Genomic DNA, 14,130 nt, shown 5'->3' on the forward strand with positions numbered 1-14,130 from the left:
CAACTCCATTTAATTTTTTATTTAACTATGTTAAACATAAAAAAAGCCAGACCTCCAAATAAGCTGTAAACTTTATCGTGGTGTGTATGAGCTGGAGAGCTGTCAGTGCACGCCAGTAATGTCTGAGGCTGGTTTATAACAACAGCGTGATGAGATTCACTCCTCACTGGGTCAGAGGGACAAGTTTTATTACTTTACAGTACATGATAAACACAGAAAATGACTTGACACCAATTACATAACAACCACTGGAGCTCATATTACTGGCCCACTTTAATGCGCAGGGTCAATGAAATGCAAATCAATGCTCCACCCGCAAGAATAAATTAGAAGAAGGCTTTTTATGTTAGAAAATATGGAAGCTCCTAAAATCTCTATAATTCTTTAAATGCAGATTTCAGACGCCTCAGTCGTCTTCATTTCGCTGCAGAAGCTGAGGCCACCTGGAATATTATTTAATTTGCAGTTAAACATGTTTCATCGCAAACAGGGTGAAAATGTGTCGTAATCAAATTCAATTTGCACCCGGCCTCCCAAACACCAGCAGACTGAGCTCGCTTCACTTTCACTGAAATATACCCTGTCAAGTATATTCAATATGAGAATCATGCGATGTTACTGATACCGTTTATCAGCCATCAACAGTCTTCAAAACCTTTTAGCTTGAACATCAGCTGCGGTAAACGGGATTTGAATGGGTGGGTGCGTTCCTCAGATGCACTGCTGATTACTTGAGCTGTTGTGTTAATTGTTTTTCTGCTTGTCTTCTCTTACAGCCTGAAATACTTAAACGTGTCAGCCAATGCCTTGGAAAGCATTCCGCCGAGCAGCCAATCAGAGGAGAGCCTCAGCACACTCCAGGAGCTCTACCTGACGGAGAACAACCTGAGCGAGAATTGTGGCGCTCTGCTGATCGGACACCAGAACCTGCGGATCCTCCACATTGCCTACAACCAGTTACTCTCATTCCCTGCCAGGTGAGTTCTCCTGCCTTCTGTGTGTCTTAACTATTAGTTTAAACCAAGGTGCAAATTGAACCCTTTTAAGCACCCACAAAATACTTTATGAGGATCAACAAAATGTGTGGTGCTTCTTTAGGGTTACTGTGCAGTTAAAGAAGTTATTATTAAGAATAATTACTGAAGCATTACTTGCATTATAAATTCAATGTAAGTTTTTCCCGTTTCAGCCCAGCTGTTATTGTTTCATGTTTGTGTCTTTAGTAAGCTAAGTAAGCTGGAACTGCTGGAGGAGCTAAATTTAAGCGGCAACAATCTAAAAACAATACCCTCCACTGTGTCCAGCTGTAAGAGACTGCACACCCTCATAGCACACTCGAACCACATCAGCGTCTTTCCAGAGATCCTCAACCTCCCTGAGATCAAGGTCAGGCCCGTTGCAGTTTTCTTTGTGTCACATGATCAACTTTAAGCGTGTTTCGGCTCACCTGGTTTTGCATCTCTTTAGCTTGTCGATCTAAGCTGCAATGAGCTCACTGAGATCCAGCTGCCCGATTCCCTGCCTGCCACTTTACAAGAGCTGGACCTGACAGGCAACAGCAGCCTGATGCTGGAACACAAAACCCTCAATCTCTTCAGGTGAGGCGCAGCACCCAATACTGAACTTCTTGTCACATAGGGGCACACAATAAAGGTGTACAGTGCACTCTAGTGTATTTCTTTTTTTTCTCTTTTATTTTTAGCCACATCACCACCCTGAAATTAGACCAGAAATCTACCACAACAGCAGGAGACTCTCTGAGCGCCTCCAGTCCTTGGAAGCATGGCTACTCTGAAATGAGCGGGCAAAGGAACAAGTGTGTACAGATCTTCTCTGTTTTGTGTTTTTCTTCTATAACTGTGTTATAGGGTTGTCTTTTTTTTTAATATCAATTTTATCATTACCTGTTGCTGGAATCATTTATTTTTAACAATAATTCATATAGTGTTGGCTTATAATTTATTTACCTTTCATACAGTGAAACTATAACACTGTTGCCTCAGCCCATCTTAAGAGTTTGGGCCCAGCCAAGCAACAGCACAGTTTCTTGATCTTAAAATATGCACATCTGTTTCTTTCCACTGTTGAGTTTCACATTGTTTTTGTGTGGATGCAGTTTTCATCGATTCCTTGTTTTCACTGCACTGCCATAAGCCCACGCAGTGCAATTTTCTAATGCAGTGGCAACTGAAGGCCGCTGGTTAATTTCTCAGTCTCTACATTGAACATAATGTCTTCTCATTTAAATGCACAGTTTAAATATTTTACACTTTGTTTTTATTCTCAGTACTTGATCATTTCTTAGACCGCCTGTCATATTTAAGAAACACATAGTGACAGATTAACTTTTACAGAAACAATAAATAATGTTGGTAATTACAAACACTGTTCATTCATTGCCATAGATTTATCAGTGGTGTTGTGATAAATATGCTGAGCGCTGTACATTTTACACAGCGTGGCGAAGTTTTGTGGATGGATGTGCTAAATCTATTATTGTGCGTCTTTTGTTGGGGACAGGTTGTGTGTGTCTGTGCTGGCTGTAGACCACTTCAGAGACAGCGTGGAAGCATGCTATGGTATCTTTGACGGAGACCGCAACGAGGAAGTGCCTCGCCTGTTGCAGTGCACTATGGGAGACGTGCTGTGCGAGGAGCTGCAGCACTCTAGTGTTGACAGTGTGTATATGTGCAACACTTTCCTCACCTCACACAGGTAACATGTTGTTCTGTGTAACTGTTTTTCATTATCAATACCTGGCTTTTACTTGCATTCACTGACTGTAAGAGTTTGTTTTTGTCGTTTGCCGATTGGTGGGGGCGCAGGAAACTTGGTATGGCCGGTCAGAAGCTGGGTGCATCTGGCCTGCTGTGTTACATCCACCATGAGACTTCAGATCCAGGAGCATCCTTTAGCCTTACTGTGGCCAATGTGGGTACCTGCCAAGCCGTGCTGTGCCGAAATGGACAACCTGTACCTCTCTCTAAGGTTTACAGTTTGGAGAACTGCACTGAGGAAATGGAGCGGGTTAAAGTCAGTAAAGCCATTATTACAGAGGTAATGCCTATGTTGGTTTTCAGCTGTTAAATGGGAGCAATTGCACATAGCCTCTAATCTAGTGTTAATATGCTCTGTCATATTCCACTGTGTAAACATTATGAGGCTATACGCTCTGCTGCAGTTCTAATGGCGCTTCTGTTTTGTAGGATAACAAAGTGAGTGGAGTGACATGCTGCTCTCGCCTGTTGGGCTGCTCTTATCTGTCTCCCTGGGTGCTTCCAAAGCCCTGGGTGCACACTGAGCCGCTTTGTTCCCAGGATGAGTTCTTGATCCTGGGGAATCGAGCCCTGTTTGAGCGAGTTTCCTACCAGGAGGCTGTTTGCACCGTGCAGGCTGTCCGGGATCCCCGTGCTGCTGCTAAGAAGTTGTGTTCACTTGCCCAAAGTTACGGTTGCAAGGACAACATCGGCGCTGTCGTGGTGTCCCTGCACATTGGTGAGGACAGCTGCACATGTGAGCCGCCGGTCACCACCACCGAGCCACGGGGCCCTGCTCCTGCTCCTGTTCCTGCGCCTGTGATCCCGGGCCCTAGCGACCCAGCCACCAACCTCTCCTCCAGCAGTGGCATTGTCACTGAGTTCAGCAGTGAGACATCAGCTTCAGAGATCGGCAGCGAAGCGGGGTCCACCGCTTCAGATGAACACCCGTCCTCTGGCACTGTGACCCGCCCAGAGAGACGCTGTAGCCTACACCCCGCTACCACACTGTGCGGCATCATGGTGCCAGGCTCAGGTGGGACCGGACCCCACCCAGGTCTATTCCAGCAGCAGCCGTCCAGCACCACATTCTCAAGTAACCAGTCGGACAATGGCTTGGACAGTGATGATGAAGCTCCACTCGAGGGTGTCATCTCCAATGGCAGCAAATTAGAAGTGGAAGTAGACATTCACTGTTGTGCTTTTCAGCTGCGGTCGGGGCCCCATGAGAGCTCCAAAGACTTGGACTTTGAAAAACGAGGCTTTGACCATCCCGGTGGTAAAATGCGCAGACAGAACAGCGTGGTGGTTTCTGCTACAAACGGCTGCTTGCTTGCTGTATGTGGGAGAGAGATTGCTGACCTTAAGAAATCTCCCTCCACATCCAGCCTGTTTGGGAAGAAGTTGTCCAATGGTTCTGTGGTAGCCCCTGAAGACAGTCACAACCTAATTGAGGTTGCCCTAGAGGCTCCCAAGAAAAAGTCCGGCTATTTCACAGCTCCAGCACAGCAGGACCCAGAGGACCAGCTGATTGTGCCTCCTAGTCTGGAGCAGGAAGTCAGGGAGCAGCTACGAGGCCAGAGCCCTCTAGTCTCAGGCCCCTCTGCACCAACCACACCCTCCTCCTTAAAAGATCCGGTGTGGGATCATCCACACCCCCCAGCATTTCCACCCAGCCTGGTTCCAGGTCCAGGCCCGACTCCTATCCTACAACAGGAGGTTTATGATACCGCCCTCTAAGGGGGAGGATTTCTGTGATTGTGCCATTCTGGGACAGAAGAGTTTTCTCATACACGAGGGAAAGTCCAGTGAAAGTTGCCATTCAGATACTTTGTGAGAACGAGACAAACCTGTGGCATCTTAATGGTCACTAAATAATGCCTTTTAACGTGAGGTCAAAAAAAGTGTACGGTCTGAGTATCTGAGAGAACAAAGGCAAAAAAAAAAAGATTTCAGTTTGTAACAGAACATTGTGAAACAGAAAGCTGGCTGTATTAGACAAAGAACAAGCCTGACCTGAAATTGGATACCTCGAGTGTTTGAACTCGTCAGCAGCATTTCCCTTTACTTGGAAAGCAAAGCAATCTGGAGGGTGTGCAAGAGATCATGTCAGATCTTTTCTCCAGGAGCTCCGTTGTCTCTCAGATCCTGGAGGGAAGTACTATGACGGAAACATGAAAAAGTGCCTACTACAGAAGACACAGCCTAGAGCTCCCTACATCCTGGCTGTGTTTCAGAGACGTGAGTTTGATAGTTGAATTTGCAGGATGGATAGTGTCTCTAAGAGACCGGGACTGGCACAGCTTCGGCTCTCCTCCTCCTCCTCCACCTGTGGCTTACGAAGGAAATCAGAGAGTCTAAATGCTTATAATACACACAGATCTGAAAACAACACAACTGCATTTTCATTGTGTCTGTTTTTTATCGTTAGCATTTCCACACCATATATAAAGAATTGTCTATCACTCCTACATAGTAAAGTACAAACTCACATCTAGCGGGTGGCCGATGTGATGTGCTTACACTGCTGACATTAAGACTGAATATTTTTTCTATGTAGAGCAATGCAATATCAAAGTCATTTAGTTCTAAAGCAAGAGGCAATTAGTAGAGGTTAACAACTGTTACTGCAGTATATTCTGTGACAATGCATTATAGAATGAGCTCCTTAAAACATTCATAGGAAGATAAAAGATTCATTTGAATTTAGTCAGTTTTATGGTCACTGGATAGTGGACTGGACAAATGAGCTAAGACACAAAACTGAAGTATTACATATTGTAAGGCCAAGAGATATAAAATCAGGATTTGTACTGCATGTGTGAAAATATCCCCTCTGGTACTTACATTTTAGTATATCTGAATTTTGGAGGCTGCTTCTGCTTCTGCTTTTTAAAATTTGACACCATCAGTCCATCCTGTCCCTTGAGGCAGATTTCATTATTGATGTTTTTACTTTGCAAAATGTTTTAAATCTTACCTCTATAATGCACTACACATACATCCAGGTGAGGTTTGGCGTGTGGTGTTTAGACCCTTAAGAGAACTGAAACCCTATTCTCTTGCATTTTTTTCAGTCATCTATTATACACCATAGATATGTGTGCAACTGACAAAAACAAAATGCAGGAAGGACTGCCTTATCACTGTGTTATCTGAAAAACTACATTAAAAGCATTGGCATATCATTTAATTAGCTTTCTCGGTAGAATAAATTGACTTGGTGAAGGAACAAGTTACAGCACCTGTATGTTTTACTAAAAACATAAAAACATTGAGATTTGCTGCCTGTGTATTGATGACATATCACAAAAGGAAGAGCTTGATGTAGCTTTTTACTTGGGCACATTTATGTCCACACGCCTTTGTAATCATATGGCTACTTTAGTTGCGGCTACACACAGTTAATGTACAAATATTATGAGTGTCGCAGCAGTAAAAGGTGCCCAAATAAGAATGCACTATTTCAGTCCCTTCCATTAAGAATAAGTACAACCACTGGACACTTTGTTAGGTACACCTATTCAGCTGTTCATTAACAAAAATATCTAACTAGCCAATCACATGGCAGCAACTCAAAGCATTTAGATGTGTAGACCTCATCAAGACGACCTGCTTAAGTTTAAAGCGAGCATCAGAATCGGGGAAGAAAGGTCATTTCAGTGACTTTAAATGCAGTGTTGCTGTTGGTGCCAGACGGGATGGTACGAATATTCCAGAAACTGCTGATTTGAGATTTTCCCAGACAGCCACCTTTAAAATTTATAGAGAATGGTCTGAAAAAGAGAAAATATCCAGTGAGTGGCAGTTCTTTGTGGAAAAATTCCTTGTTGATGTCAGAGGTTAGGCGAGAATGGGCAGACTTCTTTGAGCTTATAGGTAAACAGCAGTACCCCAAATAACCACAGATTACAACCAACATATGAAGAAGAGCACCTCTGACTGCATGACACATTGAACCTTTAAGAAGATCCACCTTGGGTGACATTACTGTGAGCTAAGAACAAGTTGTGTTAGCTCCCCAAACATGCACAACAAAAGAAGGGAAAACGTTGCCTTGTTTGATGAGTCTTGATTTCTGTGGCAACATTCAAGTGGGAGTGTCAGAATTTGATGTAAATGGCATGAAAGGATGGGTTCATCCTACCTCGCATAAACAGTTAAGTCTACTGCTGGTGGTGTAAGGGTGTGGGAGGTATTATTTCTTCATAGTTAATACCCATGGAGATTTGTTTAAACACCACAGTCTACCTGAGTCTTGTTGCTGACCATGTCCAACCCTTTATGAGTACATTGTACGAATCTTCTGATGGCTGCTTTCAGAAAGATAACGTCAATTCCTTCAAACTGGTTTCTTGAACATGTCAATGAGTTACTTTACTCAAATGGCCTCCACAGTCACCAGATCTCAATCTAATGGAGCAGCTTTGGGATGTGGTGAACAGGAGGTTCACATCATGTGCGCTTGACAAATCTGCAGCTACTGTATGATGCTATCATGCTAACGTGGAGCAAGATCTCTGAGGAATGTTTCAAGCACCTTGCTGAGTCTATGCTATGAAGAATTAAGGCAGTTCTGAATGCAAAAGGGGGTCTAACTCAATGCTTCAGCAGTGCACATCATTCATGTTTTTTAAATATATAGTCAACTCTATTGTCATATATATGACAGAAAAAATACATTATTGTTTAAACTGTCAGTTATATGTTCTGCAGCCTTGGAAACCTCACATTGTCCAGTCCTGAACCTCCCCGCATTGTGCCAAAAGAGGAAGCAACTCTGCAGAGCTGCTGTGGCTAAGAGAAGGCCAAAGTTGGGTAATTGCTCTTGTCAGTGATTACTACAATAGATTTTTATTTTTTCTGGTTGCCACTACATGTTGGAAGGAACTACACAGCCGTTGTACATTCAGACCTTTCAGTGTTCTCTTTTAGCCTTAATGTAACACTACTCAGTATTTTGAAGCGAGGAGCTTTTTGTTTCTTTCCGTTGATGTTCTGTCTGTGAATGAGGTCTTTGGCTCCATGTGAACGAGTGAGAAGTCAGTGATGATGCCTTAAATGCTGTGTGGGTATGAATTCCTCCTTGTTTTATCTCCTGAAAAGAATATACACTGTCAAAAGCACCTTGTACATAGAATATAATAGTAATATCCAGAGTTATGTATATTTAATTTTATTATATAATTTTTTTTTAGCATAGTGTTCTAAGGTTATTGTGGCTTCCCTCAGCCAAGTGCATCATCTTTTGTCTATGACGACACTGACAATAAAGTTAATTTACAATATTTTTAAGTCTTATTAACATCACAAAGATATTTTTTTCATTCAAAGTATTTTTGTTTGTCACCACTTAGAGTTTTGTTACTATCTTAACTTATATTTAAATATTTTAAATTAACACCACAAAACTACATAAACTAACACTATCTTCCTGCATTGCTTTTACTCTGTGTAAATATAAGTTAATGAAAATCAGGACATACAGTTATTATCCACATGTAGGAGTCTGAGATCATATTTAGATGCATCGGTACTGTCCGTATTCTGCTTTTTCAGAATTCAAGAACTAATTTTAACTCCCAAATGCTTTTTTTTTAAATATCTAAAATTACAAATAGCAAATCCAGTTTTGTGATAAAGATAATCATTTTATTCCTGTCACTTTATTGATCAGTCCTTGCTGGGTCTGACATGCCAAACACATTGGACTCTGTGGTTCTGTCTGTGCCTAGACCTCCACAATTGGAGCCCACACATAGTGCCACACATCTGGATTACTGGCAGTGGAACACTGACGGGCACTGCAGGTGTAAATGCCACGTGGAGAGCTAAGCTAGCCTATGATTGTGAATGTTACTGATACATATCTGAAATGTTAATGAAGTCTGGAGAGGAGAAACTGAACTTTCTATAAGGTTTCATATCCCACAGTGGTAAAATCCCTTGTAAAATATGCAAAGTGTACATATATACATGTATATCAGAGCGTCAATTTCCCATCACCTTTAACTATACGACTCATGTTTCAATATGTCTGATAATGAATATTGGCTGGTGTGTGTGTATAATGTTTGTGGAGGTTGTGTTTGTAATTTGCATTGTGTTGCTTTTTTTTATGTCCCTTTGGCACTTTGGCAGTGTGGTTTTATGAGTTTGCCCCCAGCTGCCATGTCAGGCTGGGACTGTACTGCATTGCTATATTTAGTGCTCTTTAAACTAACTGGCTCCTTTTGCTTTATAACATTTGTACCGTTGTTGTACATTCATGCGTTCAGTCTGTCTTTTGGTTGATACCATGTATTCACCCTCTGTCCGGTATAATATACTCACAAAATAGAAGTACATTTGGATAATGATCCATCGGTAATCAGTGTGCATGTACATAAGCAGATTGTATGCACAGAGGGAAGATGGAGGGGTACATTGCATTGGCTTAAAATATTCCCTTTAATTCTTTAGTGGAAGGGGCTCGCGAGCTCAATACTCATGCAGTTAAATGCATTTGTACACAAAGTAGAGGGTAAGTGCATTTGTTAGGCTGCAATTTCAGTGTTTTTATTTTAACCTTCTTTTGTTAACTATTTGGTATAATTTCTCTTTGCACATCATAACAAGCTCCCTGTGCATCTGTGTTGCAAAATGTCTGTGTTTGTGTGTAGATAAAAGCTTTAGCGCACACGTGCTGTAAGTGTATGCATGTCTGTGTGAAACAATGGATCGACTGTAATTCTGTGTGAATATGGTGAATGAAACCGATCAGAGATGCTCCATTTGTTTAAAATGTGACCAAAGTAGCCATTGTTTAATCTCACTATTCCTTTATGCATATTGTTTTCAAGAAATGCTTGAATATTTCTTTTCCTGAATGCCAAGAAAGTGATGTTTATTTTTGTACTTTTTTTTTCATGCAAATTAATATTTCCCTTTTTTGCTACAGAATTTAAAGTCATTGGGCTTATAAAGAAATCTGTCACCCATTATGGTACTATTGATGGTACTATAACTGTATTTATTGTTGAAAGCATGCTCTAAATATAAGGCTACAGGGAAAAAAACATAGAATACATACAAAATGTGATTTATTTGTACAAAAGGGAGCATATCCGATATTTTTAGGTTTTTATTCGAGCATGCAGATTACTGCTACAAATTTAGTTTTTTTTAAGAATCGTTAAGAAGATTAATTATTTAGGAAAAGAACTAACAATGGGCACTTTTGTGGTTTGTCAGAAAGAATTGTATGTTCTTGAACACTGAGAGTGGAAGGTGGTTATTTTATTTTAAATGCTGCTATCATTAGTTTTCAGCAGACAGGCTGGTTTTTGTTTTGTTTTTAACTTTAAGCCAAGTAGCAATAAAACTTTTTACTGTGAATTTTTTTGTTTTTGTCCAGTGTCAACTTTACTTATCATTATTAACGGTTATATCAACCCATCCATCCATCGTCTTCCACGTATCCAGTTCAGGGTGTTTATTTCAACCCAATAAAAAACAAAATCACTTTAAAATTTCTTACATTCTTAGAATTATTAGCATCCTTGCATTTTTTATATGTAATCTCACCCCTTAATCCATGCCCAAAAGGGCAGGTTATGCGGTTATCGCTGATGTGTTGTCCTGTTCAATACTCAGATCAAGAAAATAAATGAGAAGAAACAGTGACCGCTGCTGTGGAATTATATGTAATGTTTTAACTTTGTAAATTCCTAATCACAGTAGATCCCATCTGTTGGTGAAGCTCAGAGTTATGAGTTATCCTAAGCTCAGGTAAAGTGGTTGACAAATTCTGAGAATAAATTTTAATTAAAAATAAGTATATCTCTTGTGAGTGCTATAAGAAGAACAGAGTGTGTGTCTTTCTCAGACTTATGTGTGTGTGTGTGTGTGTTTTAAATCAACACATTAAGTTAAAAGAAAAGGGAAAAAAAACCCCCAAAGCCATCAGAAAAGCTTTAAAACTATAACAAGAAACCATGTGACACTCAACTCCATTTCCTTTTAAAATGTCAAAGACATTTGTTTTCAGGAAGTCAGTTCAGCCTGTTTCAGCCATCTCTTTCACAGATAAATGCAATGACAGATGACCATGTAATATTATACTATTTTGGTAGTTTATTATAACTACAACATCATAGAAAATATGAAAGATGTGGTAAACAGGTATAAAGAATAAAAAAGATTAGGTGTGTATAAAACACTATCAAGGCATAAAAATGTATAAAACAGCTTATATACAAGTAACACCTAATGAGAGTGACAAGAAAAAAAAGTCCTGTCAAAGTGATTTTTTTTTCTCACTCCTACTTTTGTTCACTTGTGAATAAAAAAAGGAAAGGCAGCTTAAAAATTATCATCCTGGTTTGTTCTTTGCTTTTTCAGCTCCCGCACTGACCTGAAAGCTCTGATAGCTAACACTGCACCAAAGATGAAAACAACCACCCCCAAGACCCCAAACAGTCCCTCTGCAATGTCTGCACCATTATACTTGCAATCAAACCCTTGGTGCCCTTTGCTCTTGTACATCTGCTCCCTCTCCTTACAGATGGGGTTGTCATAGGTTTCCTTCAGCTTGATAAAATAGATGGCAATTCCTGGGATGTACCCCAGACCGATCAGGAAACTCAGCACAGCCTCAACCAGCAGCACAGGAGGACACCGGAAAGGGACTCTGAAAATCCCCAGGCCCAGCATGGCAAAAGCGTAGATCATTAAAATTCCACCAGCCGCCATGGTGAAGATGTACGGAGGCCGCTTAAGCTCATGGAAGAGCCGGTCTAGCTCCTGCACTCTCTTTGCATCGGCTCCAGTGAAGGCACTGGCACCACCGTAGTAATAAGTGAATAATCCACCGAGGCTGGCCAGGTCACGGTAACCCCCATTGTTGCTGTAAGGCACCCCGGCACAGATTATGATAAGCAGGTTCACAAACACCTCTGCAAGCTGGCAGATACCTGGAGACAAAGATTTATGGCTTTTTAAGAAAAAGATATTTTCAAATTGGGGATTTTGACTTTTGCCTTAAAATAATTGTTTAAAGAAACTTATTTTCACATTACATTAAACAACAGAATAAATAAATAAATACTAACTGTTCCAATGCAGCATTTAAAAATAATTTACTATTGTGCTATATTTTCAAATTTTTGCACTATCCTCTCGTTATCATATAATTTACATCCCTGAATGCATTTTAGGGATATTTCAAAAAAAATTGTAGCTTGCATGTAATGTTTCACAGAAGAAATTAAAACCAAATATACTTGCCTCTGCTGGTTAATATGTATCTGAAATTGTAAAGCGCTGGCTTCGGTTGTGGTTCGTAATACTCCATCTCAGAGAGATCCCCTGAAGTCTCTCTGGGCCTGTAAGGAAAGTAAAATGTTTTTAAATAATTTATTTTGCTACAGGTTTATGTAATTTTAGGTCAAAACAATGCAGAGTTAAATATGATCTTCGGGCTTTATGAAGGTTTAGTGAATGCAGACCATGTTTAGAACTACATTTACCGTCTTGAGGTTCCTTCATGTCTGTGAGAGGCAGTTGTCATATCCCTCTGTCTGTTTTCTCCGGCCCTCCTGTCACCTGCAGTGCCCCTCTCCTCGGCGTCATACCCAGAGTAGTCTCGATTGTGCGTGTAGCGCTTATCCCCGCTTTTGCCGTCACCACTCTGATCGCGTCTTCCCCTCTCTGGCATCTTCCTGTGCCAACATAATACAATTATAGACCTGTATCTTGTTTATTTTACAGCCTGTCATAAACAAAGTGGGTAGTTGGCTTTTATCCACGACGCACTGCAAGCAATAAAGCAGCATGGGGGATAACTTAAAAAAATGTCTCGATGAGGTAGAAGTTTCTTCATTAATGAAGCAGCTTATCAAAAGCTGGTGATAACTTGAGGCACTGTAAACGTCTGTGAATTATGATTTTTATCCGTTTCATGATATCTTATCTCAACATGAGAAAACAGAGCGTTCTTCCAAGTTGCTCATTCGCAACGTCCTCCCTGTTGTAAAGTTCGTCCCTGTTGCAAATTCACGTTAGCTTAATTAGTTGCGCGTTTGTGAATGATACAAATATATAATGCCTGTGTTTCATACCTTCAGATACTGTTCTTTGTACGGTCTTGTTTTCTGTTATGGCCAGAAGATCATTCACCTGTCACGGCTTCCTGTTTGAGATTACCTTCTTCCCTCACCTGTATTGTGCCACGCCCACTAGTTTGGGTATTGTCCTGCACTGTCGAAGGCATTACTCATTTAAAAGGCACATGGGGTTGATTGCATGTAGTTGCTGCTGTTTATTTCACTGTTTTGACTGTATTTATGCAGCTTAAATCACCAAGGTTCATAAAAAACAACAAAAATGTGCTTAAAATAAAACGTTTATTTTTATTTAACTTTCAAAAAGAAAAAGAAAAAAAAATTGCGATTCACGTCCAACCTGAAGTGAGAACACACACCGCGCATGCGCTCATACTTGTAAGTTCATAACATTATTTTTAGCATTTCCGCCGAGGCATTCACAGATTTCAGAATAAATGCCTCGAGTTCTTAACTTGCTCTGCAATCTGTAATTATAGGTAACATATTCTTCCGTGCATTTCTTTAAGACATGACCACGAGACAATTGGAGAATTTTCATGTAATTAAAAGCTGAATATTTAGTGCTGTTAAATGGAATTTAGGTTTATTTATTTAGCACCAATTCAATATGATAGTTGTTTCAAAGCAGTTTGTACTGTAACGTAAAGACCTTACAGTATTCTAGAAATAAACCCCAACAATTGAACAACCTAATATGAACAAGCACTTTGCGATGGTAGGAAAGAAAAACTCCTTTTTAACTGAAAGAAACCTCCAGCAGAACCAGGCTCAGTGAGGTTCAACCATCCACCATGACCAGTAGTGGGGGATTGAAAAGATAAAGGAAGAAAGATAAAAGAAAAGAGAGCATAGAGAGACAAGAAAAAACACAGACTAGAGGAGGGAAGACGTGATTGGAGAAGAAGTCCTCAGTACACCACAGTGTATTACTTGAAGTTTTACAGCAGTCTGAGCATATTGCAGCATGAATAAGTGATGGATCAGAGTCATCTTATCCAGGCCTTTTCCTTATCATCTATAAGCTTTGTTGAAACAAATGTTTTGAGTCTAATATTAAAACTGCAGAGACTCTCTAGAACCTCTAGAAACCACAAATAATCCTGTAGTCTTAGAGGGTGGTGTGATGTTGGGATAATATGGTACTATGCGGTCATTAAGATCTGATATGATATGATATGATATAGCTGTGATGAACACAAGCAAGATAACCTATCAGTGAGCGTAAACCATCAGCAATCATAATATCACTTACAAACTGAAGCTACACT

The 14,130-nt window shown here is 40.5% G+C and overlaps 2 protein-coding genes across 4 annotated transcripts in view; one reads left to right on the top strand and one right to left on the bottom strand.

Moving 5' to 3' along the window:
* phlpp2 (PH domain and leucine rich repeat protein phosphatase 2) overlaps positions 1-4,496 on the top strand; it is a 37,733-nt gene extending 33,237 nt beyond the window's left edge. For all 3 annotated transcript variants that reach the window (XM_085376251.1, XM_085376328.1, XM_085376176.1), the window contains 7 exons: positions 777-977; positions 1,224-1,386; positions 1,468-1,598; positions 1,703-1,816; positions 2,521-2,715; positions 2,826-3,057; positions 3,207-4,496. In XM_085376251.1, coding sequence (XP_085232377.1) covers positions 777-977; positions 1,224-1,386; positions 1,468-1,598; positions 1,703-1,816; positions 2,521-2,715; positions 2,826-3,057; positions 3,207-4,496 — 2,326 coding nt within the window. The remainder of the gene's footprint in view (positions 1-776; positions 978-1,223; positions 1,387-1,467; positions 1,599-1,702; positions 1,817-2,520; positions 2,716-2,825; positions 3,058-3,206) is intronic.
* Positions 4,497-11,099: 6,603 nt separating this feature from the next.
* Positions 11,100-12,453, bottom strand: marveld3 (MARVEL domain containing 3). The gene is made up of 3 exons (XM_085376540.1): positions 12,266-12,453; positions 12,024-12,121; positions 11,100-11,710 (listed from the first exon to the last, which is right to left on the bottom strand). The coding sequence occupies exons 1-3, from the start codon at positions 12,451-12,453 to the stop codon at positions 11,100-11,102; spliced, it is 897 nt and encodes a 298-aa protein (XP_085232666.1).
* Positions 12,454-14,130: the final 1,677 nt, after the last annotated feature.

Source organism: Diplotaxodon limnothrissa, linkage group LG1 (assembly GCF_057381915.1).
Source record: "Diplotaxodon limnothrissa isolate DT_005_m linkage group LG1, D_limnothrissa_male_GT1.1, whole genome shotgun sequence".
In the NCBI taxonomy this organism is placed as follows: domain Eukaryota; kingdom Metazoa; phylum Chordata; class Actinopteri; order Cichliformes; family Cichlidae; genus Diplotaxodon; species Diplotaxodon limnothrissa.

Excerpts from the sequence above, each read along its gene's own strand:
- marveld3 (XM_085376540.1), bottom strand. The coding sequence starts at position 12,453 with ATGCCAGAGAGGGGAAGACGCGATCAGAGTGGTGACGGCAAAAGCGGG. Across the intron at positions 12,122-12,265 it reads CATGAAGGAACCTCAAGACG|GCCCAGAGAGACTTCAGGGG; the intron begins GTAAATGTAGTT and ends CTTTCCTTACAG. Across the intron at positions 11,711-12,023 it reads ATACATATTAACCAGCAGAG|GTATCTGCCAGCTTGCAGAG; the intron begins GCAAGTATATTT and ends CTTTGTCTCCAG.